This window comes from Manis pentadactyla, chromosome 1, assembly GCF_030020395.1.
Source record: "Manis pentadactyla isolate mManPen7 chromosome 1, mManPen7.hap1, whole genome shotgun sequence".
In the NCBI taxonomy this organism is placed as follows: Eukaryota; Metazoa; Chordata; class Mammalia; order Pholidota; family Manidae; genus Manis; species Manis pentadactyla.
Genome location: NC_080019.1, coordinates 235,582,546 through 235,609,536, shown reverse-complemented (window position 1 = coordinate 235,609,536; position 26,991 = coordinate 235,582,546). Strand labels below are relative to the sequence as shown.

Genomic DNA, 26,991 nt, shown 5'->3' with positions numbered 1-26,991 from the left:
CTCGGTCTGCTTTCCCTCACTCCTTCCCTCTTCCTTTCCCATTTCTTTCCTTCTCTCCTTCTTTATTCGAGGGGAGAAGAGTGCTGTACAAAGTCAGACAAACAAGTTTACATTTGTAAGTGCAATGACCCGAGTCCTCCACACGACCTTGTGAATCACGCCATCCTCCTGTGCTCTGTGAGAACTCGTGGTACTCCGTGTCCCCCCATATTGTGACAAGATAATTCTGTGGTATCAGAATAAAAGGACTTGATATAAACAACCTTCAGGCTGTCTCTGGGATGGTTTCTGAAATGGGAAGGCTGAGCCAGAGGAACAAGTCCCCAAAGCTGGGGCAGCCCTGTCTGTTCATAGTGACAGGGCGAAGCTGCCTGCATGCTGGTCAGGCCAGGCCGAGTCCACACCAAGCCGCCCAAAGACACTGGGCCTTCCTCGAGGGCGCCCTGGGTGGGTCCCAAGTTTTGATGTGCAGGGTGCAGTTAGTTCAGTGTGCAGAGTGTTGAGGGACCATGTCCCCCCGCCAGCTGCCTGCCACCTGGCTGGACTGCTCCCTGGGGCGGGGAGCTGGTGAGCAGGTGCTGCCCCCTGGCCCTGTCCACGTCTGCGTTGCTGTGCAGCCCAACGTGGGCTGCGGGCTTAGTCCTTCTCCAGGACAGGAGAACCTCCTTACCAAAGTTAACCCACAGCTGTTATAACATTTTAAAAAACAGATAAATGGAAAGAAAGAGTGTGGGCCTCACCTCTGGCCTTCCCTCAGCTAGGGTCTTGATGCATGTACTTCATTTGTGGTTTTCTATTTTTTCATTTAAACGGAAGCCAGAAGGTGTAGCACCTTGTTTTCCAGCCTCCTGTTTATTTCTACATGTTCATCCCAGGCACTTCGACGCTGGTCCTCCAATGCCCAGCCCCTGGGGCGCCTCACTCGTTCACAGCCAAAGGCTACTGCACACACCCTGATGGACAGGCGCCACGTCCCATTTTCCGAGGACGATGAACACCCTAGTTTCCAGCCTTTCTACCCAGATCGGTGGCGGGGCCATGCTTTCTGCTCCCAGTTATGTCCCTGGCAGTCCTGCCCACACAGATGCAAGTGGCATCAGAAAGTGGGGCTGTTTCTACTTAACAAGTCTAACATGGTTCATGGGGAAGGGGAAACTGCAGGCCAGGCGAGGAGGATCTCAGTCAAAGGCGAGGTGGGGTGTGGAGAGCTCAAGGTGCGCGGGGGAGGGGACACGCCTGCTGGCCTGCCTGCTGCCCCCCTCTGCCACCATAGCCGGCGCGGCCCTGTGCCACCGGTGCGAAGGGAGCCGGCGCTCCCAGGTTCCTCCCGGTCTTCTTCCGGAAAGCCCGCCGGTTCTGGGTAGGGCCTGACTCCGTCGGGGCCTCTGCACCCAGGAGCCTACGGCCCTCAGCAAGGTGCGTCTGCACGGGGCGGCGGAGGGCTGCGGGCACAGATAAGCTCTAGGGCTGGGCCTGGCGGCTGATAAGCCCAAGCGACACCCGGAGAGCTCGGCGGCGCCCCGGGAGTGCCGCGCCCCCGGCCCTCGTCTCTTCCAGAGCCGAGCCGGCCTGACAAGGTCTGGGGACTCTGCCCCGTGATGGACCGGAGGGCGCCGACAGTCAGCCCAGGCCCGGGTCCCGCACCTTCCCGGGCCCCGCAAGCCCGCGTCCTCCGCAGGCCGCGCCGCCTCGCGTGGGCTCGCGGGTCCTCACCGGCCCCACGCGCGGCGCTCCCGCCCCGCCTCGCCTCGTCTCGTCTCGCCCCGCCCCGCCTCCAAGACGCTAAGCCCCGCCCCCACGGAAATGCCTCTCCCATTGGTCGATGTCGGGCCCGCCCCGGATCTCACTTCCGGGTGCCGCAGGTCCCGCCCCGCCGCGGCGGCCAAGCGCGACATGGAGCGGCAGGTGAGGGCTCGGCCCGCGGGTCGCGTGGTCCCCGCAGTCCGGGCTGGGCCTGACCCTGGTGTGTCCCCTGCGCAGGTGCTGCTGAGCGAGCCCGACGAGGCGGCGGCGCTGTACCGGGGCCTTAGCCGCCAGCCCGCGCTGAGCGCCGCCTGCCTGGGCCCGGAGGTCACCACGCAGTACGGGGGCCGCTACCGGACGGTGCACACGGGTGTGTGGGGCGGGGGCCTGGAGAGCGGGGCGGAGGGCGCCGCGCGCGGAGTGCATTGGGGGGCGGCGCCCGGCTGCGTGACGTGCGGCTTGCGGGCTGCCGCAAGGCCCCAGGCCGAGTGCCGGGAGAGTGCTGGTTTTTCTCCAAGATGCTGTCAGCTCGAGCCCTGGAGGCCTAGTCTTGAGTTGTGGCCTAGTGTTGTCCGTCCTGCACCCAGAATACCGAGACATATTGAGGGAGGTGGGGTGGGGGACCCTGTGCGGGGCTGGTCAAGCCGAGCTGAACAGTCTCGTGCCCCTCCTCGCAGAGTGGACCCAGAGGGACCTGGAGCGCATGGAGAGCATCCGATTCTGTCGCCAGTACCTGGTGTTCCATGACGGGGACTCAGTGGTGTTTTCAGGACCCGCGGGCAACAGTGTGGAGACCAGGGGAGAGTAAGTTGGAGGGAGGGAGCTTGTGGGCGAGGCCCCTGCCACGTGCAAGCCTTTTATGAATGCCCTCATGCGCCTTGGTGTAGTGGGACGTGGAAGGGAGGCCAGGGGCCAGGTTCCTGCTCGTCGGGAGCTCGTGGAGTCTAGCGATGTGCTCTGGTAAGCTCTGGAGGCTTGCTCCGAACTCGTGCCCAGACGAGCTCATGGCGGCTCGAGGAGGTTGGGAGCAGTGGCACCTCTGCCCCAGGGAGGGGAGGCCAGGCCAGCTGCATGGTGGGGCTGGAAGGCTGCAGGGGTAGGTGAGGGCCCAGAGACGCAAGGACCTTGTCTAAGAGGTTGCAGCCGGTAAGGGGCGGGACGGGTCTGTCACTTGGTGGACGGTCATCTTGACCTGCTGTCTGGTGTCCTCAGGCTGCTGAGCCGAGAATCTCCTTCAGGCGCCATGAAGGCTGTGCTGCGCAAGGCTGGGGGCACAGGCCCTGGGGAGGAGAAGCAGTTCCTGGAGGTGAGTCACGTGGGAACAGGTGGCGGGCATTGGGGGGCTCAGTTGGGGACACAGCCCCTCTGTTGGGAGGCAGACAGCCTGACGCCTGGATGTCCTCAGGTCTGGGAGAAAAACCGGAAGCTCAAGAGCTTCAATCTGTCAGCGCTGGAGAAACATGGGCCCGTGTACGAGGATGGTAAGGCAGCTGGCTGGCGAGCAGGCAGGGTGACAGGAGGGCGGCTATGGTCCAGGACTCCCTCTGACTGGCTCTCTCTGCACCCAGACTGCTTTGGCTGCCTGTCCTGGTCACACTCAGAGACACACTTGCTGTACGTGGCTGAGAAGAAGCGCCCCAAGGCTGAGTCCTTCTTTCAGACCAAGGCCTTGGACATTGGTGGCAGTGATGACGAGATGGCCAGGCTGAGGAAGCCAGACCAGGCCATCAAGGTGCTCATGACTGGCCAGCCCTTCAGGGCAGCCCTGGGCTGCAGGGTACTCCCTGCCCACCTGCAACCGTCAAAGCCGGGTGGGGCAGGCTCTTGCTAGATAGGCTGGGCATTGCATGTCTTGTGTTCTCAGGGAGATCAGTTTGTATTTTATGAAGACTGGGGAGAAAACATGGTTTCCAAAAGCACCCCTGTGCTCTGCGTGCTAGATGTTGAGAGTGGCAACATCTCTGTGCTCGAGGGGGTCCCTGAGAGTGTGTCCCCTGGACAGGTCAGTGCTGACTCAACCCATGTCCCTCCTGGAGTGTGGGGGCCCTATTGAGCTACTGCTCCTTGTTCACACCTGCCTTCTGGTCTCGTGACAGGCATTCTGGGCCCCCGGAGACACAGGCGTGGTGTTTGTGGGCTGGTGGCATGAGCCCTTCCGGCTGGGCATCCGTTTCTGCACCAATCGCAGGTGAGGAGGCCGGGCATGGCAGGGGCCTTGCTGCTCAGACTGGCTTTGAGGCTGAGCGTCTCTCTGGTGGTTGCAGGTCAGCCCTGTTCTACGTGGACCTCACCGGGGGGAAGTGTGGTAAGTGCTGGCACCCTCCTGTGCTCCGCCAACACGTGCCGGCCTGCCAGCCTGCGTGACGCGCACATTTCTGTCTGGGTCAGAGCTCCTCTCGGACGACTCTGCGGCGGTGTCTTCCCCCCGGCTCAGCCCAGACCAGTGTCGCATTGTCTACCTGCGGTACCCATCTCTTGTCCCTCATCATCAGTGTAGCCAGTTGTGTCTGGTGAGCTGGGGGCGGTGGGGGAGGCCGGCAGGAGGAGGGCGTGGCGGATGAGAGCTGAAGGGCCAGCCCCGTCTCCCTGTGGGCCCCAGTGGGCCCCTGTCCCAGGATGGCGAGGCATGAGCTTTCAGTCCTTTCCTGAGGGCAGGTCCTGGAGGCAGAGGGCACTAGCAGTGGGGCTTTTACAGGCAGGACTCGCCACCCCAAGGTTGTCCTCTGTTCATAATAATGCTCTCTCTTTTGCTCTTCAGCTGCATGGGGCCAGGCCCTGCAAGGGGCAGGATGTAGTGGGCAGTTACAGAATCTCAGTCCCTGTCCAGAGCCCTGGGCCCCTGGTGAAAGTCAGAGGCCATCCGGACTTCTGGTCCAGGCCACTAGAAAGGGGGTACCTCAGCCTCGTCTTGGGTCCTCGGCTTCTTTCCCAGAAGCTACCTGGGGCTATCAGAGCCCTGTGCCTGGGGTCCCACCGGGGCCCGGGGGGCCTAACCATCATGTTCTTGCGCAGTATGACTGGTACACCAAGGTCACCTCGGTGGTGGTGGACGTCGTGTCTCGGCAGCTGGGAGGTAAGGGGCATGTGGTGGGAAGGGGTGGTGCAGGGCACTCTCAGCTCTGTCTCCCTGCGCAGGGCCAGCCCCGTGCCAGCCTCCAGAGGGAGGGGGGCAGTCATCACAGGGGGTGCTCTGCTAGAGGTCAGCTGGGCCACAGCAGGGATGAGAGTGACTGGAGCTGAGGACTGAGGCAACTTCATTCCTGGCTGCTGCTCACTGTTAGATGTTCCCAGTGGCTGGGGAAAGCATCTGTTCCCAAGCCCCCTGGTCAGTTCTAGGAGCCCAGGGGACAAGGGACAACCTCGTCTCCTCCCTCCCTGGTCACAGGCACACACCATGGGGACTGCCCTACACCCCTGCTCTGCTTCTGATGAGCCTGTTTTTCTTGGACGGTGTCCTGACCTCCCTGGGCTCCCATTCCTTCAGCTGGGGGTGGGGGTTGTCTCTGCCTTCCTGTGGGATTGTAGGTGAGGTGAGTGGTGACGCTAAAGGGCAGAGCCCCCAACCTTGTGCCCACAAAGTGCCATAAGGGCAGACAGGTAGTCTTGGCAAAGGGGCCCAGGAAAAGCAGCTCATAGGAAAGCTGGGGCGCTGCCTCGGGCATCCGTGGGCTCTCTCGGAAAACGAGCTCTACTTCCCGGGCCCTCGGAGTCCTCTGCCCCAGGCCCCCTCTTCAGGCCCCTCCTCATGGCCTGGGCTGCTGTGTGGGGGACGGCCCATCAGCCACAGCTGCAAGGCCCCACGTGAGTTTCCTGCGGCCCGCCTGGCCTCATACTTTTGAACCCACACTTGCGCTCCTGGGTGCAGCCCTGGCCCTCCCATCTTTGTAGAGAACTTCTCTGGGATCTACTGCAGCCTTCTGCCTCTGGGATGCTGGTCAGCTGACAGCCGAAGAGTGGTTTTCGACTCAGCTCAGCGCAGCCGGCAGGTGAGGCGTCCTGACTATTGAGAGGCAGCCCCTGAGACCAGTCCCCAGGAGCCCTGGGCCTGGGGCTTAGCATAAGCACACTGCCAGGTGGAAGGCCTGGCCACTGGGTCTCACCAGCCCCTCAGGCCCTGCATGCCCGTCCTGGACCCACTTTTCCTGAGGGGACTGCTTGTCCTGGCAACAGGCCCTTGGCCTTTTCTGGTGAGGCCAAGGTACAACCCCTCACCCCAGGCATTTCCACTGGGGGACAAGGGAGAAGCCAGTGGGGTGGCACTACACACAGGCAGCTGATTGAGATGGAACAGAGGCCTTCTCCTGGGGACTGGGTGGGAACACCCACAGTATGCCCGGCGTTTCTGGCTGTGGTATCATTTTGTGCTCATGCTCAGAGGGGCTCAAAGGTATGGGAGTCCAGCTCCAGCCTGGGGGTGGGATGCCCGAAGGTGCAGGACGGAGTCGGCGTATGGAGAGACAGGACACGGAGTCAGATGGAGGTGGTCTCTCGACAAAGTGTCGATGACAGCTTTATTTATACCATTTTGCACAAGGATATGATTATTTTTTATTTTTCTGATGATTAGTATAGGCAGTTGGTTAATAAGTATAGGCAAGCTTTTTTCTTTCTTTTACTTTCTAATCTATTCATGGTTGGTCAAGCGTTAGACAGGTGATTGTTTTTCTGTTCCTTGACCAAAACTTTTCCTATCAACACGTACTCTATTGTGTTTTACGTTTCTATGCAACGCAGTTTCTAAGTAGTGCATGTGACCATAGGGGCGTGCAGTATGTAGCAGCGACTATGGAGTCTGTCAGCTCAGGGTGGAATACAGGTCACCTAGTGCCACAGTTAGCTAGGATTCTGTCCCACAAAAATATTCTTAGAGGCTTTAATAAATTTATAATCAATCTAAAATCATAAACTCATATCTTCACCTTATACCCCTTTATAGGGCACAGTAGGCAGCAAACTAAATTTCCCCTTCTTATCTACATTTCTCTTTCTTCTGTGTGGATACCAAAATCTCCCTGACATACGCTACCCAGGTCTCCATGACTCCACTACTGCAGGGACTTAACAAGTTCTTACATGGTGAACAATGCAAGGGCATTCATTTCATAGAAACTGTTTCTGTTTTAACTACAAACCTTAAACTATAAACAATCACGTCAAATATAATGTATGATTATTCATTTGATTTTTATACTTCATATGTGAATCTAATAAAATGTTAATGTAGTAGGTAAATGCAAGATCTAGATAGAAAGCTTGATTTAGAACTGTAAGAAGGCAGGTGTAGATGATCGGGTTTGTGCCTACAGACCAGGTCTTAATCCAAGCTGAACAAGGGCAACAAAACATCCACAGGTGTAGAAGATTTCTCTCAAAACTGGGGGCGGTGACCTTCTAAGCCTCTCCTCTGTTGGCCCCCTTTTTCTCACCTGATGGCCCCCCTGCGACTGTGCCTGTCTTAGGTTGTTCCTCCCTTGAGGAATCTTACCCGTCTCTGGCTAACCAGCCATCTTCCGGGGCCATACAGGGAAATGTAAAGCTGGTAAGTGAGAGAGAAGTAATATTCTTTGAAAAGGTTAGTTTTTCACTTCTTTGCAGATTTATGCTCCGTGGCTTCTGTGCCCAGCATTTGTTTTGAGGTAACTTTACTTCCTGGAATATGGTACTTGGTAATTTCACGTATGAGACACAAATTCTAGTAAAGCGCTGTGATTAGGAAAGAAGAAAAACAAACTATAGAAGTAGTAGAGGGAAGAAAACATGAGATGATAAATTAAGTGTCAACAGGGTTATTCTATTCAATATTTTCTCATGACTATTTCTATAAAACTTCCCATCACTAGTTTCACTAGCATTGTAAACAAGGGGGCCATTCTCAGTGGAAATGGGGTGGTCAATGTTTGACTGACTAACAGCAGGTTTCGGTACTTTATGCTAAGATCACCATCTGGCCCCTGCGTGTTCCATTCTTCAGGAGCACTGTCCTGAAAAGCTTTTGGGAAGTTTATGTTCTCATCTTTTCCATGCTGCTTAGCAAAGGTTAGCTTAGTCTTTGGCAATAATGCAAGTAAAAACAAAGCCAATAGTATAATGGAAAATAACAAAATCAAGGTGGGTAATAGAGGGAGCCAGCTGCGAAGGCCCCTGATTTGTGGGGGGTCTTCCTCCAGCCTGAGCTTTGCTGCACAGCTTGAGTAGCATGGCTCCCGGCAGAAAGGCATTCCTTGCCTTGCTCAGGGTCACTCAGCATGTTGTGATGGGGTTGGGGTTGGCCCCCTGGCCCCCAGGCCACTCCCCTTGCACTGAGTAGCTGTTGCCCTAGCTCTTGGCCTGGCCTGGCCTGGGGTCCCCCAAGGTAGAGAGGAGGTGGGAGTAGGACCCAGAGGGCTCTTGGGTGCGGTGCCTCAGGTCTCCCCTCTGCTGCAGGACCTGTTTGCTGTGGACACCCAGACAGGCAGTGTGACAGCCCTGATGGCTGGTAAGTGGCCAGCCAGGCCAGGGCACAGCTTGCGCCTTTGGGCCAGGGGTGGCACTCTTGGCCACCTAGCACCACGGCCCATCCCACAGCCCCATGAGGACCCTGGCCATGCAGGACCTTTAACCGGCTAACAGGCTGCCTCCCCTGCTCCACTCTGCCCTCTGTCCTCAGCATGGCCCTCACCCCTGCTCCCCACAAAATTACCTTGCCATGATCTGCCAGAGTCACCCCCTCACCCCCCGCCCCACGCCTCAGGCAGAGGCCACTCTGCCCCCAGAGCTCAGGAGAGGCCCCCATTTCCCCCTGCCTGGGCCTGGTGAGCCTGCCCCTGGACTGGCCATCCTGCCCAGAGCTACCGAGGGGTTGTTCCTTGACTGTCACAGTGCATAGCCCCTGCTTAGCCCCAGCCAACACCCTGCAGACCGCAGTCAGCTGGTGCTGTGACGGTCCCTGGCACAGCCAGCATCCGCTGGGTGAATGGCGGAGTGAGCCGAGGGCTCCCCCGGGGCTGTGTGTGTTGGGTGTGAGTGATGGTCCCTTTGCTTCTCAGGGTGGGAGGGGCACCTTCCCATAGTGCCTCCCACCTGGGGCTGGCTCTGCGGGGAGCAGGTGGGCCAGGTGGTGGCATCCGCCTTCTCCAGGGGGGTCCTGTGGAAGCTGGAAGCTGCTCACAATCGACCGGGACCTTCTGGTGGCACAGTTCTCCACGCCCAGCCTGCCCCCAAGCCTGGTGAGTGTTCCATGCCCAGGCTGGGAGGGGGTGTTCTTCGCAGGCAGAGCCCCAGGTCTGAGAACTGGCCCCAGAGTCACTGACTCACCACACAGGAGGCCAAGACGTGGGCCCAGCCGGGCATATGGTCTATGAGGGTCTGGCTCCCGTGGGGGGCCTTCTGGGCTGAGGTCCACTGTGCACAAAACAGGGTGCCTGGGAAGTGCCCACCCCCAGCGCAGCCGGGCAGAGGGGCACAGCGGAGCCCAGAAGCTGAAGGTGGAGGGCTGTGTGTGGGTGTGGGTACATGTACCTTCACAAGCGGCCACCTCTAGAGGTGGGGTCGAGGCCCAGCAGTAAGCACTGCCTCCGCCCCACGCTGGACCACCTGTGCCCCGCTCTTCCCCTTGGCAGAAAGTTGGGTTCCTGCCTCCTGCGGGGAAGGAGCAGACAGTGCAGTGGGTGTCTCTGGAGGAGGCTGAGCCCATTCCTGACATCTCCTGGGGCATCCGGGTACTACAGCCACCCCCAGAGCAAGAGAACTCACAGTACGGTGAGCCGGCCCCGGGGCAGAGGGTACCTCATCCACATCCCCCTGCACAGCTCCGTGGTCGCCCTCCCGCCTCCGGTCACACTGTGCTTCTTGGGACTACCTGCGAGGGCTTTTCCGTGCCTCTTGTGGACGGTCACTGGGAGTGGCGCCCAGGCGTCTGGGTGCCTGCTCCAGGTGTCAGAGCTCAGCCCCACCAGGCCAGATCCCCTCGGGGGGCTCCAAGGCCCAGGAAGGCTCCGCATACCTCATCCAGAGCTGCTGCCCCTGCAGAGTGGGCGCCCTGACTAGGAGCTGCCTAGGGCCCTGGCGTGGAGGTGTGCCCTCCCTCCCTCAGGTCTCTGCTCCAGAGCTCGGCCCCAGAGCTGCAGCCACAGCGGAACCCTGGCTGGGGAAGGCCCTGGGTGGCTGCTCCGCTGACCGCTGCCCTTTCCCTGCAGCTGGCCTAGACTTTGAAGCGATCCTTCTGCAGCCCACCGACCCTCCAGATAAGACCCAAGTGCCCATGGTGGTCATGCCCCATGGTAAGCATCTGGCCTCAGAGCCGTGCCACCACCCTCCTGCCTAGCTCTTGACCCCATGCTCCGTGTGTGCAGGGGGCCCCCACTCATCCTTTGTCACTGCCTGGATGCTGTTTCCAGCCTTGCTATGCAAGATGGGCTTTGCAGTGCTACTAGGTGAGTGGGCAGGGCACTGTGGCCCTGGTTGGGCTGTGTGGGGGACAGGCTGGGCCTGGTTTGTAGAAGCACCTTGGACAGCACCCTGGTCTCCAGGCCCCTCTGTGGTCAGAACCTGGTAACCCGGCCTCTGGCTCCATAGTGTGGCTCTAACAGGCTGACGGGTCCTCTGTGGACGGGCATTATGGTCACTGGGCACAGCACAGATCTGGCCCTTTCCCCTGGCGGTCTTGGGTGCAGCCGGCCCCAGGGCCTACAACACAGACGGGTGAAGGGGGTGCCAGGGGGCTGGGGATGTCACGTGACCGCCCTGTCTGGTGCCCCCTGGCCCCCAGTAAACTATCGCGGCTCCACGGGCTTTGGCCAGGACAGCATCCTCTCTCTCCCCGGCAATGTGGGCCACCAGGATGTGAAGGATGTCCAGGTAGCGGGGCTGGAGGGGAGGCTGGCGGGGACGTGGCTCCATTCAGCCGGGCGGGGGCTGGTTTCCCACACGCCTCTTCCTGTAGTTTGCAGTGGAGCAGGTGCTCCAGGAGGAACGCTTTGACGCAGGCCGTGTGGCCCTTATGGGCGGTTCCCACGGTGGCTTCCTCTCCTGCCACCTGATTGGTCAGTACCCGGAGACCTACGGTGCCTGCGTGGCCCGGAACCCTGTGATCAACATGGCCTCCATGATGGGCTCCACTGACATCCCGGACTGGTGGGTGCACCCCAGGCCCCGCCCGTCTTCCCCCTGTAGTGCCCCCGGTGCCCCAAAACCAGGGAGCCCCCGTAGGCCCGAGCTGCTGGGGCTGCATCGGCTCGGTCTCTCGCAGGTGTGTGGTGGAGGCCGGCTTCCCCTACAGCGGCGACTGCCTGCCAGACCTCAGCGTGTGGGCGGAGATGCTAGACAAGTCGCCCATCAAGTACGCCCCCCAGGTACACAGCCCCCCCGCCCCGGGCACGCCCGGCTGCCCAGAGCCCACGCTCATCACCGCACTCCCCCAGGTGAAGACGCCGCTGTTGCTGATGCTGGGCCAGGAGGACCGGCGCGTGCCCTTCAAACAGGGCCTGGAGTACTACCGTGCCCTCAAGGCCCGGAACGTGCCCGTCCGGTGAGTGCAGCAGGACGGCCCTGGGGCTGGGGGCAGGGGAGCAGAGGAGGACCCTCCGGCCTCAAGCGTTGCTGCGCGGCCCCTGCAGGCTCCTGCTGTACCCCCAGAGCACCCACACGCTGTCGGAGGTGGGTGTGGAGTCAGACAGCTTCATGAACGCAGCGCTCTGGCTACACACGCACTTGGGCCGCTGAAGCTCCCTGCACAAGCCAGTTGGCACAGGCCGTGTTGCTCTGGGAGAGCGCTGGAGTCTGACAGAGCGGGACAGACTTGGGTTCCAGACTCCACGGCCGGGCGAGCTGCGGAGTGTGGGCTATGTAGGCATAATAAATGAGCGCACACAGTCTGGTTCTTGCTGGTACTTTGTACCCAAATCACTGCCAACCCCAGCCCAGCCTTGGGGCTCAGAGACCATGGGCCCTGAGGGCAGTGCCATCAAGACTTGGTCTCCCTGCCGTGAGGGGGGTGAGGGGCAGCCGCTCCGTGTCAAGGGGTACCGCCAGGCTAGCCCCTGCTGCTGCAGCCCTTTTCTGTTCGAAACTGCCCTCCCCTGCTCCTCCCAGCTTATCTAGGGGATGACAGGGCCCACAGGCTGAGGCGGTCCCAGGGTCAGACCACTTGGCCAGTCCAGGGTGTGCTGGGCTCCAGCCACCCAGGCCCTGGTGAGCAGCTGCCAGTTCATTCCCGAGAAGCAGAGACCAAGAAGCACCCTGCACAGGTGTGAGGAGGAAAGGTGGCTTTATGTCCAACAGGAGGCTTCGTCCTCCACCAGGCACAGGGATCGAGGCTGGGCCTAACCCAGCTGCACGACCTTGTGAATCCAGTCTGTAAACACAGAGACACGCGTGAAGACAGCTGGCCAGCGGGGCCGTGCGCACACTCGGTTGGGGATTATAATCCCCTCCAGGACCCAGCAGTCGCGGGTGAAGCAGGCAAGCGGTCCCCCGTAGTCACCCTGGTGGGTGGGAGAACTGGTGAGGGCCCTGGGCGGCCGCGGAGACCCGCCCCCAGGGGAAGTGCCAAGCTGGCCGGGCTGCCGCTGACCTCACAGGCACCCACCGGGGCCAGCAGCCCCGCAGTGCACATCTCGCTGGCGCGCACGCGTCCCCGGTGCTTGAGGTTACATTCCTGATTGGAGATGACGCTCAGCGAGGCCACCTTCAGGACTGGGTTGTCCCCTATGCCCACAGTGAAGGGCGTGGGAAGTAGAGGGCTTGGAATGGGACCCCAGGCTGGGCCCCTGGCCGACAGCAGACCCCTGCACTGCGCCCTTACCTCTGGTCTCCCCCCAGCCTGCGATCTCACACTTGGTGCCTGGAGGCACCACATACTGCTCAGGGGGCAGGCAGATGAGGGCCACACGCAGGTTCAGGGTCACACGTCTTTAGCAGGAAGGAGGTATTCAGGACCTGAGGCCACCAACCCAGCCGCCCTCACGCCCTCTTGATGTGTCACACACCTCTCCAGCTTGAGCAGAACAAGCTGGGAGCCTGGGGGCCCGCACACCATCTTGGCCACTGGGACCCGCTGCAGGCCTGGCTCCCCAGGCTGTGGGTCCTGGAACAGGGTGCCCAGCCACACCTCATAGCCCACGGGAGGCACATGGCTGGGAGAGAAGCGCTGCTGGATCAGTCATGAACCATGGGCTGCAGCCCCAAGGCTCACCTGTCACCCGCCCGGGGCAGGCAAGGCAGGGACGGGGCTGGGCCCCAAGTTCAAGGGGGGCTCACCAGGAGGAGAAGCACTGCTCAGCAGTCAGCACCCACTGCTCCTTCACTAGGGAGCCCCCGCAGAAGTGCTGGCCCTGCCTGCAGGGGTGGGGGATAGAGGCAGCAGTGAGTCCTAGACGCTGGCTGGACCTGCCACCTCTGGGCTAGACCCTCTGAGGCAGGAACACCCCCACTAGCATAAATAGGAGGTAGCCTCAGCACCTCCCAGGGAGACAGGCAGTAGTGCCTCACCGGTTGCGCAAGCTGACCGTCCAGGGCGAATTCCCCGGTTGGCCGCCCACCACCCGCAGCCGGGAGCGCTCCCGGTCCAGGCGGGCCGCTCTCTTGCCACACTTCTCAAACAGCACCTGCTCTGTGAGAGGCCGGTGGGGTGGAACCCTGACTGGATGGGGCTGGGTGAGGGGGCGCCCTCCCACGCCTGGCCCAAGTCCGTTACCTGGGGGCTCCGGGATGGACGGTGGTCGGCCATCATCTGAAAGACCCGAGGCCAGGGCGTTGGGGAGCCGGCCCCAGGCGGCCGGGCGGGGGGAGGGGCTGGGGGGCGGCGCTCACCGCAGCGCCGCAGCGCACAGTAGTCGAAGGCGGTGCCTGGGTCGGTGGTGTAGCACCAGGGCCCGTGGCTGTCCCCGTCGGGGTTCCGGCAGAAGTTCTCCTCCAGGTGCGCATGGGGGGCAGAGCTGGGCGTGAACCTGGCGGCAGCGGGGCGAGACCGCTTAGGGTGCGCCCAACCCAACCCCGCCGGGCGCCAGCGGGAGACAGCGCCCAGGCCCGGGTCTGGAAGGGGGCGCCCGCGGACTCACTGTGGCCTGTGCGGCGCCTCGGCGGCCCAGCGCTGGCACGGGACGCCCCTGCGGGTCTTGCTGACCGAGCCGCGGTACCGCTGCCCCGCGCCGTGGTAGCAGTCTGCGGCGGGCGGCGGCTGTCAGCCCGGCCCGCCCGGCCCTCCGGCTCCGCGTCCCCGGCCCCGGCTCGGGTCGTACCCTCCGGCCGCAAGTCGTCCGCGCAGCGCCGGATCTGGTAGCAGAAGGCCATGCGCATACCAGGCCGCGAGGTGAAGCACCAGGGCGCCTCCGAGCCGTCGGGGTTCCGGCAGAAGTTCTCCCGAAGGTCCCTGAGCAGGCGCTCCGCTCAGCTCCGGGGTCGTCAGCCTCGGGGTCCCCGCCCAAGCCCGCCGCGGCGGCCCTCATTCTCACTTGCACGCGTATTTCTCCGGCGCGAAGTGATGCCGGTGCGGGCTCTGCGCATCCCAACGCTGGCAGGGCACGCCCGCGGCGGTGGTGTTGGCCGTGCCCCGGTAGCCCTCGCCCTTCCCGCGGAAGCAGCTGAGCGTCGCGGCCTCGCGGTGCGGCGGTGCCTCCGACCCTTGGAAGTATAGAGGCGGGTGGCAGCCCGCGCCAGGGGCGGGGCGGGCGCCCTCCCGAGCCCGCCCCCACTGAGCCGGCCGAGCCCCGCCCCCCGCGCGCCGGCCTACCGCAGCGGGGCAGATCGCAGAACTCGCGCTCTACGTGCGGGTCGGTGGTGTAGCACCAGGGCCGCTCCGAGCCGTCCGGATTCCGGCAGTAGTTGTCGTCGAGATTTCTGTCAAGGAATCTGGGCGGCAGCGGGGGGTGAACACAACCCTGGGTCGGCCGGGTGTGGCACGACCACCCATGGTACCAGCTGACGCCTGGCTTTGCTCGCCCCGCGCCGCCAGCCCGCCCACGCGTACTTGCCCGGCTCAAAGGGGTGCGCGTGCGGGCGCTGCAGGTCCCAGCGCTGGCACTCGCGTCCTGACTCGGTGCGGTCCACTGCGCCGCGGTACTCCTCGCCATTGCACCAAATGCAAGCGGCTGGAGACACAGGGTCGTCAGGGTCGCAGACAACCGTGGGCAGGCTCCTCCCACCCCGGCTCGACCCGGAGCCTCTCACCCTCCCGGCACGACTTGATGCCGCAGCTCTGGAAGCGCACGGCAGGGTCTGTCGTGTAGCACCAGGGACCACCGGGGTCCCCGTCGGGGTTGCGGCAGAAGTTCTGGTCCAAGCCGTTCTGCAGTGTGGGGGTGTACCTGGGGGCAGAGAGCAGCATGCAGCGCGTGCCTGGGCAGGTGCTGGCTGGGCACGGGCGAAGAGGAGGTGTCTGTCTCACCTGTGGTCGTTGGGGAACTTGTGGCTCCAGCGCTGGCAGGGTAGGCCATCTGTGGTGATGGCCGCTGTGCCCCTGTACCTGACCCCGTTGTCCACAATGCAGGCCCTCACATAGTCTGGGAACAAGAGACCCGCCGTCAAAAAGGCCAGCGGCTCCAGGACCCCTATCCTTGATGGCCGTGCTCCACAGCTGCACACCTTTCTTTTGGAAGAGATCACAGCGCCCGGAACGCTGCAGCTGTGTATGGGGTGAGTGCTGGGTCCATGGCAGCAGCTGGCAACCTCTGCTGCTCACGTTGTAGTGGAAGGCCCTGGGAGGAGGTGGCGCAGGGTCACCCACGGCGGGCTTTCCCGTCCCCAGTCCTACCAAGTCCTGAGGCCCCTCACCTGCAGTCCAGTAGGGGCCTGCAGCGCCCTGCACACTCCTCAGCATCTGCCACGCCTTCCTGCCATGGCCCAGGCCCTACCGCGTGCAGCAGGGGCTGCAGCTCTGTGCCTCGGAGCACCTGGAAGTCATTCAGGGGCGAGCGCTGCCCTGCAGGGTGGACATGCATATCAGCACATGTGTATCAGAAGGTCCATTCTTTGTTCACTCAGGGCATCAAAGCTACAAAGCCTCTGGGATGGACCCTGGGGTACATTCAAGGGTCAGAGTCCAGCACAGTGGGGGAGAAGCAGGCCCCAACACAGTAATGTGGTAGTTACCACCAGTGTCCCTGTTTAGTGGTCAAGGTCCAGGCTCTGGTCTAAGGCATGCATCCTACGGAGAGCAGTGGCTGAGGGAGCTTGTACCCCCTCAGTGCCCAGAGGACAACGCCTCGGCTCAGAGCTGTCACTATCCAGGCTGAGGCCCAACCCAGGCATTCGGACTCCGAGTCTGAGCTGTGATCAGGACCAGGGCACATGTGCTACGGGACGTGCCCTAACACAGGCCTGATAGTGTGCTCCTGCAGCCGCCCCGCTCTGTGTAAGAGGCCAGGGTCACTCGCTGGTCCGTGCCCAGTAAGAAAGTGAGCTCCTGGCACGAATGGCAGGATGTGCCTGAAGGAAGGTGGGGGTCAGGGCAGCACAGGGGCACTCACCAGGGGCCCCTGAGCACTGGGTCAGAAGCAGCAGGAGAGGCAGCCAACCCATCCTCCCAGCCGGAGGCCGCACTGTGACCCACCACAGCCCCAGCCAGGAAGTTGTGAAACCTGTCCCTAGGGGATTGGGTGGCTCTGGCTCCACACCCCCACGCCAGGCCTGCTGCGGCCGACCTGAAACCCAGTGGCAGGAATGGGGGTGGGGCCAGACCTCGGGCCCCTGGTGAGACGCAGAGGACTCACTCTGGTGCAGCTAGCCCCTAGGAGGCTTCCCGGTGGAGTGGGCAGGTGTAGGAAGGCGTCAGTGGGGCAGACCTCAGCTTGGGCTGCTCTGTAGGGAGGGCAGTGTGTATGCCTGGTTGCTGCCAGAGGCCTGGGTTCTAGCTTAGGCAGTAATCTTAAGCTTTTGGGCCCCAGCTGTCCCCTGTAAAGTGGGGAACGTTCCCTGCCCCAACCCCAAGGCAGCTGCCCCCTTTGCATTACTTATCAGCCCCAGATGTAGGAGGGTGGGCCCCGCGAGGGCCCCGCCCCTGCCATCAGAGCCCAAAGCGTGCCTTGTCCGAGGCCCCAAGCAGCTGCCCCTTTTGCCGACTGATTGGCCCCAGCTGTCGCGTCTCGTCCCGCCAGAGGTGCCATCCCAGGGAAAGTAAGGGAGGCCACCGGTCTGGCCTGAACGGAGGTAGGGGTGACCAGCATTAGGGACCTGGTGGCAGGGAGCCTGTGAGCGCGGGTGGGCGTCGAGACGGACGGCCGGGGCTCGCCGTTAGGACCCCGCCACCCGGCGAGGCGGGAGCTCCGTTGCGTGGGCGGCCGGGACAGGTCGGTGCGCGTGCGCGGAGGGCGCGGCTTGGCCCCGCGCGGGCGCCGTAGCCCTGAGGCCGGGCGGATGTTGTGAGCCGCGCGCTGCGGCCGAGGCCGGGGTGAGTGAGCGGTGGGCCGGCTCCTGGCGGACGGGGCGAGGGCGTCCCCCGGGGCGGGGTCGCGGCCCGCGGTGAGGGGCTCGGGGCCGGACTGCCGGGAAGATGCCCCGGAGCGTGGGGCGGGCGGGGCGACCGGGGGGACCGTGCGCCGCCCTCCGCGCCCTTGGGCTGCGGGCTGGGCCGGGGTCGCTTCCGAGCCCGCGTCCCCCGGCGGGCTGGCCAGGACCGACGAGGCAGCGAGCCCCCGAGCAGATCGGGGTCCGCCCCTTCCCGCGGTCCTTGGCGCCTGACCCCGGAGGGGGTGTCCGGGGCGTTTGCCGCTGTCGTGAGCGACCGCGTCTGGTCTTCGGGGAGCAGCGGCCCTGGGCGCCCGCGGAGGGCGAGGGCCACCCTGCCGGGGACACACGTGGGCCGCCGTGAGCGGGCGGGGCGGGACGGGGGTAGAGGCCTGTCTGGGGTGAGATAAGGGTCAGCGCTGCAGAGAAGAGGGTGCTGTCCAAGGCGGAAGAGCGCCGTTCTGTACGACTCTGGGATGGGGGGAATGGGTATTTTCCATCCACACGTGGCGACTGAATCATTGAAATGTGGCTGATAGAACTGAGAAGTTGAAATTTTAATTGCTTGAACTTAATTCAAATCTAAATAGTCACATGTGGTAAGTGGCAACTGTGCCGGACGCATCACAGCCCTAGGTCAGTGAGGCACCAGCGACTTAGCACAGATTTTGAAGCAGCCGCAGCAGTAACGTGATGTGTGACAGGCGGGCGCAGTGGGCAGACCAGTGGGGTCTGGGATGAGGGCCCGGCAGGGGTGGTGCTCTGATGTAGTCTGTGTGTGAGCGGCAGGAGGAAGCCAGCAGGTCTTTGGACTACAGGCGGGCGGGTCCCAGAGCTGGGAAGGCGGTCCTGGCTTCAGGGGTCAGCAGGACTGGTAGCTGGAGATGGCACTAAACTCTTAGATGGTGGCCTACCCTCGGGGGTACGTGGCGTAGGGCTCACTCCGAACATGGCTGCACCCAGTGTGGCTCATGACGGAAAGGTATGGCAGTTCTGCCCCCACCCTCGGCCGCCTCCCTTTGGACACCTCGGGTTGATGTTCCCAGGGTCGAAGCGTTTGGTTCGGCTCAGCACCCTGAACCTGCTGTCTGTGAGGCCCTGTGCTGAGTGCTGGGACGTGGTGGGGCCATCACACGGGCCCAGACCCCTTCGCCCTCCCTGTGTAGGAAGCTGGGGGCCCGTGCTTTCCTCCGGGGTTTGTGTGTGTGCGCATGCACCTGGCCTCCCAGACCTAGCTGCCTCCCCAGGACGGAGGTCAGTGTGGGGGAAGGCTGGCTTTGAACAGACAGGCTTCGCCTCTGGCTCAGCACCCCCAGGACCACCAGCTGCCCATGAGAGATGAAGGATGGCGTCCAAAGGGGCCGGCGCGTCCTTCTCCCGCAAGAGCTATAGGCTGACCTCAGATGCTGAGAAATCCGGGGTCACAGGTAAGGGCTGGCAGGGCTGGGAGGAGGCTCCTTGTGTGGAGGGAAGGAGGAGGAGGAGATGAGGTGGTGCAGCCCTGGGCCCAGCAGGCCTCAGCCTGCGGCAGCCCCTGTTCCTGGGAACCAGCTCTTTTCTCCAAGCGGCCACACAGCAGTGCGTGACTGCTCTTTTGACCCCTACGGCTGGCCTAGGACCAGGAGCCTCGGGGGCCAGCAGAGGCTGGAAGCTGCACTGGCCATGTGACGCTTCTCTCCTTTTTGACCCGTGGCCCAGGCATTGTGCACGAGAAGCTGCTCAACGACTACCTGCACCATGTCTTTTCCTCTCCTGATGGCGCGTTCCCTGGAGCCACCAGCAGGTACCGTGGCCCCTCCTCCCCGCCTGGGGCCAGAGGAGAGGCTGGAGGCTGCCTGTGGGAAGAGGGCCTGGGCTCTGGGTTGGCCAGCTGGGGTCTCATCCCCACTGTCCTAGTCCCGCCTGAGACCTCTGGCCAGGCTGCCCCCGGCAGCGCTAGTACCTTCCTTCAGAGGCTTGGGGGGGGCAGCAGGGGGTGCACGTTCGGCGTCAGCGCAGCACCGCACACCTGCTCCACAGCTGGCGCCTGCTCCCTCTGCACCTGCCTGCGCTGCCCTCCCGCCAGCCCTCTGTACCCTCTGCTGAGTCTACACACAGCAGGCCCCACCTGCCCCTTTCCCATACAATTTTAATACATTTAAGGTCAGTCCATATCAAAGTCATGGGTGTGCTCTAGCGGAAACTTAGAAATCAGAGAAGAGAAAGTGTCTGGCTGACCATTTGAGTTTGATTCTTTTGTTTTCTTTACCTCAGGGGAATGTGGGTTGGATTATTCTGTAAGGAAAATTATAAAGCATTTCTTTTTGTGTGTGGTAACTGACATAGGATGACACACAGTATCCATGTCAGCCCCAGTTACACACATCTGATGGCTTGATGGAAGCAAGCCGGCGCTCTCACACGGATGGGCTGCAGCGCCGTAGCCGGCACGAGGCTACCGGGCCTTCCCGCGCCTCTGGAAGCTCCCCGGGGTCTGGGCCCTCTCTGTCATCAGACGCTGTCCTCTGGGTGCTTTTCGACATTAGAGGTTGATCTCAGTGGGCATCTTTCAGGCCAGGGGTCTCACAGGCCCGGGCTGCTGTGGTCGGGAGGGAATTTTGCTTCGTCGCAAGACCAGGAGGCCGCGCAGGGCTGGAATCTCGCCGGGCTGGGGCGCTGGGGCCGCCCTCACTCCCGAGACTGGTGCTGAGTCTCTTCTCAAGGGCTGTGTGGGCTCCACTGCCGCACACAGAGGCCGGGCGCCCCCTCCCAGCCCCTCGCCAGCCCAGGGCTTCCGCCTCCCACAGCCTGTGCTCTGGACCGGCACGCGGGCAGCACTGTGGCCTCCATTTCAGTGGCTGTGGTGGCCAGAGCGTCCTGCCTGTGGAGAGCTGCCACCCACCTCCAGCCCCGCCCCACCCCTGCTCCCGGGGCCATCTGATCCCGGCCGCCTGTGACACCGGAGATGGGCCAGCTGCTGCGGGTGCTGCGGCTGCCGGGAGGGAGGGCAGGTGGCAGGGCCATCAGTCAGTTGCTGTGTGGGTGCAGAGCCCCGGACTGGGACCCGGGTGACCCAGCAAGGGTGGGCAGGTGCTGGGCTCGGCCGGGTGGGTCGGGTGCGGCTGGGGCAGCCCTCCTGAGTGAGCTGGCACAGGCTCTATGGCAGAGGCCCCGGGACCCGCTGGGGTACCCAGAGATGGAGTTGGCTCCAGCCTTCCGTGCTACCGGCAGGGCATCCCGCTGCATGGCCGCCACCCGGCCTGGGCCTGGGGCTCAGCCGGAGCGGGAGGGGGATTCCTGCGCCCCCGCCTCCGGCAGCTCAGGCTTAGTGGTAGTTCCATGCAGGGGCAGGGGGACCCTCAGCACGGGCCAGAGCTGCCTCGCCAGGGGGTCCCTGTCCAGAGCCTGGTCTCTAGGCAGGCAGATGAGGCAGGAGCCGGGATTAGAGGCGGAAGGGCAGCTGCCAGCAGCCTGCGGGCTGTGCCCAGATGGGTGCCAGGCCTCTGGCCTGCTCAAGACCTGCTAGTTACCGCCACCCTCCTCTGCCGTACTTAGCAGCGGACCCAGGACAGAGCTGACTGGCATGAGACAGCCCTTCTCCTCTGGCATGTGTAGGGGAGATGAGATCATCAGCCCAGACAGATTTCTTTAGTGGGCAGGTGGCAGTTAGGTGGGCTATGTGCTCTGTGCTCCTGTGCAAGTGGGTGCTGGACAGAGCCGGCCAGCGCTTGGAGAGCTGGGTCCTTCATCTTCCCAGGGAATGTCTGATTCAACACACAGACTTCCCTGGCTGGGCCCACAGGTCTGGGGTCAAAGGCTGGACCTGCTGTCGTTGGTCGTGGGCCCTTCTCCCAGCCACCTACTCCCACAGCGCGGCCACCGCTGACAGCGGGCAGGCTACAGGCCATGCAGGGGGCACACTGTTCTTTGGAACCCTCATAGCCTCTCTGACGCCTGGCCCTTCCTGTCTGCGGATGGGGGAATTCAGGCTCAGCTTAAGCTGTCTGCAGGTGCATTGGACCGGTTGCAATGTTCAGTTTGGCAGATAATCCAGCATTCTGACCCCGAGTGCTAGAATCTAGGACCAGGCACAGCCCTTCTTCTGGAGTCCAGGCAGCCACCTCTGCAGCTGGGGGAGGAGGAAGAAGAGGGGCTTAGTGCCTTCTGGCTGGTTTCAGGGGCTTTGGGGCCCCTCACAGCTTCTTGCTCTCCCCAGGAAGCCCCTGAACTTCCAGAACCTGCCAGAGCATCTGGACCAGCTGTTACATGTGGACGACAAGGATGAGGAAAGCCACGGTACGTGGCAGCTTAGAGAATGGGACCGAGGGAGTGAGGGCTGGGACCTCGGGCCCTGGGGGCTGCCAGGTGAGCGCAGTGCCCTCTACATGTTCTGGTGGACCCTGTGCCCTGCCTAACCCCGTGCCCGCCTCTCTCCTTTTCAGGACAGGTGGAAGGTCGGCTTGGTCCACCCACTGTGGTCCTGGACCACACAGCAGGCTTTGAGGGGCTGCTTCTGGTGGATGATGACCTCCTGGGGGTGAGCGAGCAGGGCGTGGGGCCCAGATCCCAGCTCCTCCGGACAGTCCCATGCCCTCCTGGTGTGGCCCACTGGGTCCTCAGGCCCCAAGTCCTCCTGGCACAGCCCTGAAATGCTTTGGATATGGCTCCAGCCCGGGGCTCTTCCAGCACAGCCGTGAGCCCCTCCCCTCACGCTCTGGCCTAGAACCCCACGCGCAGGGCTAGACCCTCACCCCAACAGGCACAGAGCTGTGGTGGCCCCAGCAGGCCAGTGCCACCGACTCGGGCCGAGCCGGGCTGGGGCTTCTCTCCTGGGGGTGGCGCTCTGTGTGCCTGGGAGGCCTGCCAGCCCTGCTCTCCACCCAGGTGATCGGACACAGCAACTTTGGCACCATCCGCTCCACTACGTGTGTGTACAAAGGTGTGACCCTGCTCTGCTGCGGCCTCGGGGGCTGGGAGGGGGCGTGAGGGCCGACAAGAACCAGGCTGTTCACCCACCGGGCCCGACTGGGCTTTTCCAGGGAAGTGGGTCTACGAGGTGCTCATCTCCTCCCAGGGACTCATGCAGATCGGCTGGTGCACAGTCAGCTGCCGCTTCAATCAGGAGGTGTGTGTGGGAGCCTCACCAGGGCTCCCGTGGCCCCAGACCCCCCACCTGGCCTGCCCTGTGGGGGAGGAACACATCCCGCCTTGTCCCGGGGCAGGCCAGCCAGGACAGCGGCCCCACTGCATCCCTCCCAGTGTCGGTCCCCTAAAGAGCCATGTGGGCAAGGCTGGGGGCTATGGGCTCTGGCCCTGCCCCAACCACCGGCCCCAGGCCTCTGTCCCTCCCTCCCTAGGAGGGGGTTGGAGACACACACCACTCCTATGCCTACGACGGCAACCGGGTGCGCAAGTGGAACGTGACCACGACAAACTATGGCAAGGTGGGGCCCAGCCCTGTAGCCCAACTGCCCCACACCTGTCCCCACATCCTGGTGGGAGTCCCTGGGCAGCTGTGAGGGGCTTGAGGGCACCGGGGAGGGGACAGGGACTCAGGTCCTCTGCATTTACGGCCAGTCTCCCTGGGTGGTAGTGGAGATGTAGCCGAGGGGGGCTGCACTTCCATGCCCGTCCATAGGCCTCCTTCCCTGGCAGGCCTGGGCAGCCGGGGACATAGTGAGCTGCTTGATCGACCTGGACGATGGCACCCTGTCCTTCTGCCTGTGAGTCTCCTGCCATATCCATAGGCCTGGCTTTGGGGGCTCCCTTCCATTCCCGGGTCCCTCTAAGGGGTCAGGGCCAACTGTAGTAGGTCGCCTAACGGTGGAGGCCAGTGGCCTGCTCCCTCATGTGTTCCCAGCACGTCCTTCTTAGCACCGGCTCACAGGGCTCCCCTCTGCTCCAGGAATGGCGTGTCGCTGGGCACTGCGTTTGAGAACTTATCCAGGGGCCTGGGCATGGCCTATTTCCCAGCCATCAGCCTGTCCTTCAAGGAGTCCGTGGCCTTCAACTTCGGCAGCCGTCCCTTGCGATATCCTTTTTGGGGAGAAGGCTGTGGGCTGCTTGGAAGTTCTTGGGGCAGGCCTCCCTACCCCGGGGCCTTGGGCTGGAGGCAGGCCCTGGCTGCCACGAGGACCTTGGAGGGCCCAGCGGAGGGGGTACTGAGGGAAGCCCTTGAGCAGCCGTGGTGGTGTGGTCTCCAGTGGACAGATGAGGAAGACGAAGTGGCCGGGCACAGAGGTGATGCGAGCCGGACCATTCAGCCTCCCGGCTCTGCCCCAGAGCCTCGGCTGCTCGCCAGGGCCTCCTGGTAGGGGGCTGTCAGAGCTGCACATCAGGCGTTGCTGGCTTAACTCTGTGGTACCTACCCAGTTCCGGGCTACCGGCCCCTCCAGGACCCCCCGCGCGCTGACCTGGCGCGAGCACAGAAGCTGCTGGGCTGCTTCCAGGCCGTACTCGGCGTGGAGCTGGATGCGGTGGTGAGCTGGGGCCTGCGCCGGGTGTGCTGGGGCCTCCTGCCGCCCTCTGCCCTCACTGTACCCTCTCTGCCTGCAGGAGGGGCGGCTGGTGGAGAAGGAAGGCTCCGAGTGGCGGCTGCAGGGCCAGCCCACCGTCCTCCTCACACTGACCCACATCTTCCAGCACTTCGCACCGCTTCTGGTGAGAGGCACTTGGGGCGAGGCAGGCCACCGCGAAGCCGTGCCAGAAGCTGGGACGTGGAGCCGCCTGGGATCCAGCCCACACCTGGGAGGGTCTCTGTGACTGGGCCTCAGACCCCAAGGGTGGCCCCCAGGGGAGGGGACGTCCTAGAGAGAAGGCTGATGGGCTGAGAGCGCTGTGCTGCTGTGGAGGGAGGGCCTCTGTCTCAAGGGCCCCTCTGGGCTGCGCGGAACCTCACCTACCTGTCCCGCCTGGTGCAGTGCAAGGTGTACCTGGTGGAGGCCGTGCTCATGACTTTCCTGCTGAGCCTCGTGAAGGCGGGCAGCCCCGTGCGGGCGCAGTCCGCCGTGCGCCAGGTCCTGGACCTCCTGTGGCTCTTCATGGAGGTGAGGCCGCGCCAGGGTGGGGAGGTGCGGGCTGGCCACACAAGGCCCTCGCTGGCCAGGGTGCAGCCTGTCTCTTCCCCAGGACCACGAGGTGCAGGACTGCCTCAGGCAGCTGACAATGTCCCTGCTGCGGCTGTACCGCTTCTCGCCCATCGTCCCAGACCTGGGCCTGCAGGTGGGAGCTGTTGCCCCTGCCCTGGGCCTGCCCACCCCTGCCCCTGCCCCCACCCGCACTGAGGCCCCCTCCCCACAGGTGCACTGCCTGCGGCTCACCATCGCCATTCTGCGGCATGAGAGGTCCCGCAAGTTCCTGCTCAGCAATGTCCTGTATCCTCCCCTTGCTGCCAGGCGGCCCTGGGGTCCCGCAGGCCGGGGTGGGTTGTGTGCCCCCAGCCTCCCGGCACTCCCTGCAGAACAGCGAGGGTGCCACCAAGCTTTCTGAGGGGCTGCCATGCCCTGGGCTCTGTGGCAGGTGGGGGCACCACCGGGGTCTGTCCTCCCCAGCTGCAGCGCCGCACTGCTGTCTGTGTCCCGCCACGGGGGTGCCGAGGGCCCTGTAAGGTCTTTTAGGAATTCGCTCCTCTTCTGGAAATGCCGAGGACCCTGTGAACAGGAGGGGCGTGGCTGTGGGCCTCGCCTGAGAACCATGCTAGCAGTCACCCCCGCTGCCGGGTGTGCAGCTGCTGGGAGGCGCGGAGCTGCCAGGCCCCCCTGTCCAGCCCATGTCCCAGGCACCTGTGCCTGCCTGGGGCATGCCTTACCCGGTCGGCCTGGTGAGGCTGACAGCACCACCTGTCCCAGGGCTCTGGGCTGGGGAGCTGGGCCATGGCGGCGATGCCACCCTGGGGCACTGTGGCGGGCCCATCTCAGGCTCTCTGGAGGGCTTCCCAGGGCGGGCAGCCTCTGCTCAGCACAGCTCTGCCTTGACGGCCTCCAGCTTTGACGTGCTCCGCTCCGTGGTCTTCTTCTACATCAAGAGCCCGCTGCGCGTGGAGGAGGCCGGCCTGCAGGAACTCATTCCCACCACCTGGTGGCCCCACCGCTCCAGCAGGGAGGTGGGCGGCCGAGCCGCCCGGTGTCCAGGGGCTGGGGCTGGGCTGTGGGTCTCCCGTGGGACGCAGGCCTGGGCATCCCCGGTGAGCTCTGCTACCTCCCGCCCACCCCTGCCCAGGGCACAGACGGTGAGGAGGCCGAGGCCCCTGAGGAGCGGCAGCGGCGGCGTGCCTACGAGCGGGGCTGCCAGCGACTCAGGAAGCGCATCGAAGGTGGGCCCTGCTTGGGCACGGGGTGCTTGTGTGCCCAGGGCACGCAGTGGCAGGCTGGTAGGGGAGCCCCAATCCTAGTCTGCACAAGGGCAAGGCCCCGCTGAGAGGACCGTGTTGTGTCCCCCCCACCCAGTGGTGGAAGAGCTGCAGGTCCAGATCCTGAAGCTGCTGTTGAACAATAAAGACGTCAGTGGGGTGAGTGGCTCCCAGACCCGTGTGGGTCCCTGGCGGGGAGGGTGCGGTGGGGGCCTTGAGACCCAGAGGGCAGGGGCTGGCTCGGGCCCCATGGCAGGGTCCAGGCTAAGGCCCCGCGCTGAGCAAGTCCAGCCTGAGTGTCCTCAGCTCATCTCAGTCCCATTTTTCCTGCCTTGAAGGGTGAAGCTTCTAGGTACATCTTCCTGAGTAAGTTCCGGAAGTTTCTACAGGAGAATGCCAGCAGCCGTGGGGTAGGTATCCTCTAGGCCAGACCCGCACAGACCACTGGCTCTGTTGCAGGGTCTGCGCCCGGGCCCCTGGGCCCTCAGCACGCCTTGGCCCTGCCCAGCCCTGTCCTGCCCCTGCTGCCCTGCCCTCCCTGCTCAGCCCAGGGTCCCGGCAGGGCCTCGGGTGAGAGGCTGGCCCTGGACGGTGCACGTGTGTGTCCCTTGCCCATCACCTGCAGAACGTGACCATGCTCTGCCCCCCTGAGTACATGGTCTGCTTCTTGCACCGGCTGATCTCTGCCCTGCGCTACTACTGGGACGAGTACAAGGCTTCGAACCCCCACGCCTCCTTCAGCGAGGGTGAGAGGGGCTGGGCCTCGAGCCCCCAGGCAGGGCTGCTGGGCTGAGGGTGGGGTGTGGCTGCCCCAGGCCCCTGCCCTGCGCCTTCTCCCCGGGGCAGCAGGCACCGTGTGTGCTGCAGCCGAGCCCACACTCACTCGGGGCCCGTGCTCAGTCCTTGCCTGCCCAGCCGCCTGCAGCCCTGAGTGGGGAATGCCTGTGTGGCCCGGAGGTGCTGGGACCCCTGCGTCTGTGTGGGATGGAGCCACTAAGTTCCCGACGTGGGACTTGGCCTGCCCTGGACTGGAGGACGTCCTGGGTCTGGCGTCTCTTGTGCTCCCCTCCGAGTGGCCACAGGCAGGAACTCCCCCTTCCTCCCAGTTGTGCCATTACGGGTGCTGGCCTGACGTGGTGGAGGGTGGGGAGGCCATGCTGTGCACCTGGGTGTGTGGCTAGGCCGGAGCAGGGCTGGCCTCTGGAAGGTCTGACTGCTGGCCTGGCCTCCGGCCCCTTGCAGAGGCCTACGTCCCGCCGCAGATCTTCTATAACGGCAAGGTAGACTACTTCGACTTGCAGCGCCTCGGAGGCCTGCTCTCACACCTTCGGAAGACGCTCAAAGGTGCGCTCGGCCGTGGCATGGCCGCAGTGCGGGGCGGGGGCCTGGCCCAGCCTGTCCTGCGGGCTGCTGAGCTGCCCTGCACCCTCCAGAGGGCCCCCGAGGGGGCTGTGTGCTGCTGGAGGGGCCAGGTCGGGGCTGGGGGCGGCGCATCCAGGAGCAGC

General features: G+C 63.6%; 3 protein-coding genes across 15 annotated transcripts in view; 2 read left to right on the top strand and 1 right to left on the bottom strand.

Annotated features, from left to right (window-relative positions):
* Positions 1-1,840: 1,840 nt before the first annotated feature.
* On the top strand, positions 1,841-11,594 carry APEH (acylaminoacyl-peptide hydrolase). 2 transcript variants are annotated; one of them, XM_036878151.2, is made up of 22 exons: positions 1,841-1,905; positions 1,981-2,113; positions 2,421-2,547; positions 2,956-3,049; positions 3,149-3,224; positions 3,312-3,475; positions 3,608-3,745; positions 3,840-3,931; positions 4,008-4,048; positions 4,132-4,253; positions 4,756-4,816; positions 5,632-5,729; positions 8,167-8,218; positions 8,860-8,948; positions 9,342-9,480; positions 9,918-10,001; positions 10,074-10,154; positions 10,490-10,578; positions 10,664-10,854; positions 10,970-11,072; positions 11,142-11,248; positions 11,337-11,594. In XM_036878151.2, the coding sequence occupies exons 1-22, from the start codon at positions 1,894-1,896 to the stop codon at positions 11,440-11,442; spliced, it is 2,199 nt and encodes a 732-aa protein (XP_036734046.1). In that variant the 5' UTR covers positions 1,841-1,893; the 3' UTR covers positions 11,443-11,594. The 2 variants fall into 2 exon arrangements, with proteins under 2 accessions (XP_036734046.1, XP_057343561.1); XM_057487578.1 differs by lacking the exon at positions 9,918-10,001.
* A 375-nt stretch (positions 11,595-11,969) lies between these two features.
* On the bottom strand, positions 11,970-16,871 carry MST1 (macrophage stimulating 1). 6 transcript variants are annotated; one of them, XM_057487541.1, is made up of 18 exons: positions 16,739-16,871; positions 15,490-15,637; positions 15,301-15,413; positions 15,104-15,218; positions 14,887-15,023; positions 14,687-14,807; positions 14,450-14,568; positions 14,172-14,340; positions 13,959-14,089; positions 13,779-13,881; positions 13,531-13,667; positions 13,415-13,450; positions 13,210-13,330; positions 12,979-13,056; positions 12,708-12,854; positions 12,524-12,630; positions 12,293-12,426; positions 11,970-12,203 (listed from the first exon to the last, which is right to left on the bottom strand). In XM_057487541.1, the coding sequence occupies exons 1-18, from the start codon at positions 16,818-16,820 to the stop codon at positions 12,042-12,044; spliced, it is 2,160 nt and encodes a 719-aa protein (XP_057343524.1). In that variant the 5' UTR covers positions 16,821-16,871; the 3' UTR covers positions 11,970-12,041. The 6 variants fall into 6 exon arrangements, 5 of the variants coding, with proteins under 5 accessions (XP_057343524.1, XP_036734342.2, XP_057343521.1 ...); XM_036878447.2 differs by lacking the exon at positions 16,739-16,871 and adding an exon at positions 16,185-16,342; XM_057487538.1 differs by having other exon boundaries at positions 13,210-13,325; positions 13,415-13,667.
* The window catches only part of RNF123 (ring finger protein 123), a 24,157-nt gene continuing 13,856 nt past the window's right edge, over positions 16,691-26,991 (top strand). For 2 of the 7 annotated variants that reach the window (XM_036878437.2, XM_057487535.1), the window contains exons 1-20: positions 17,875-18,587; positions 18,859-18,943; positions 21,356-21,435; positions 21,582-21,676; positions 22,024-22,078; positions 22,179-22,264; positions 22,497-22,583; positions 22,795-22,862; positions 23,045-23,170; positions 23,504-23,618; positions 23,695-23,799; positions 24,060-24,185; positions 24,268-24,360; positions 24,439-24,512; positions 25,123-25,240; positions 25,357-25,450; positions 25,584-25,645; positions 25,825-25,896; positions 26,112-26,232; positions 26,729-26,830. In XM_036878437.2, the coding sequence (XP_036734332.2) occupies positions 18,506-18,587; positions 18,859-18,943; positions 21,356-21,435; positions 21,582-21,676; positions 22,024-22,078; positions 22,179-22,264; positions 22,497-22,583; positions 22,795-22,862; positions 23,045-23,170; positions 23,504-23,618; positions 23,695-23,799; positions 24,060-24,185; positions 24,268-24,360; positions 24,439-24,512; positions 25,123-25,240; positions 25,357-25,450; positions 25,584-25,645; positions 25,825-25,896; positions 26,112-26,232; positions 26,729-26,830 (1,846 nt within the window). In that variant the 5' untranslated portion in view covers positions 17,875-18,505. Of the gene's footprint in view, positions 16,831-16,991; positions 17,105-17,874; positions 18,588-18,858; positions 18,944-21,355; positions 21,436-21,581; positions 21,677-22,023; positions 22,079-22,178; positions 22,265-22,496; positions 22,584-22,794; positions 22,863-23,044; positions 23,171-23,503; positions 23,619-23,694; positions 23,800-24,059; positions 24,186-24,267; positions 24,361-24,438; positions 24,513-25,122; positions 25,241-25,356; positions 25,451-25,583; positions 25,646-25,824; positions 25,897-26,111; positions 26,233-26,728; positions 26,831-26,991 lie in introns of those variants that run through there. The other 5 variants (XM_036878431.2, XM_036878428.2, XM_036878427.2 and 2 more) reach the window with 5 other exon arrangements.

Excerpts from the sequence above, each read along its gene's own strand:
- APEH (XM_036878151.2), top strand. Across the intron at positions 3,746-3,839 it reads AGAGTGTGTCCCCTGGACAG|GCATTCTGGGCCCCCGGAGA; the intron begins GTCAGTGCTGAC and ends GTCTCGTGACAG. Across the intron at positions 9,481-9,917 it reads GCAAGAGAACTCACAGTACG|CTGGCCTAGACTTTGAAGCG; the intron begins GTGAGCCGGCCC and ends CTTTCCCTGCAG.
- MST1 (XM_057487538.1), bottom strand. The coding sequence starts at position 16,820 with ATGGCACCTCTGGCGGGACGAGACGCGACAGCTGGGGCCAATCAGTCG. Across the intron at positions 14,090-14,171 it reads CCGGAGAAATACGCGTGCAA|GGACCTTCGGGAGAACTTCT; the intron begins GTGAGAATGAGG and ends GCGCCTGCTCAG. Across the intron at positions 12,427-12,523 it reads AGGCTGGGGGGAGACCAGAG|GGGACAACCCAGTCCTGAAG; the intron begins GTAAGGGCGCAG and ends CTGTGGGCATAG.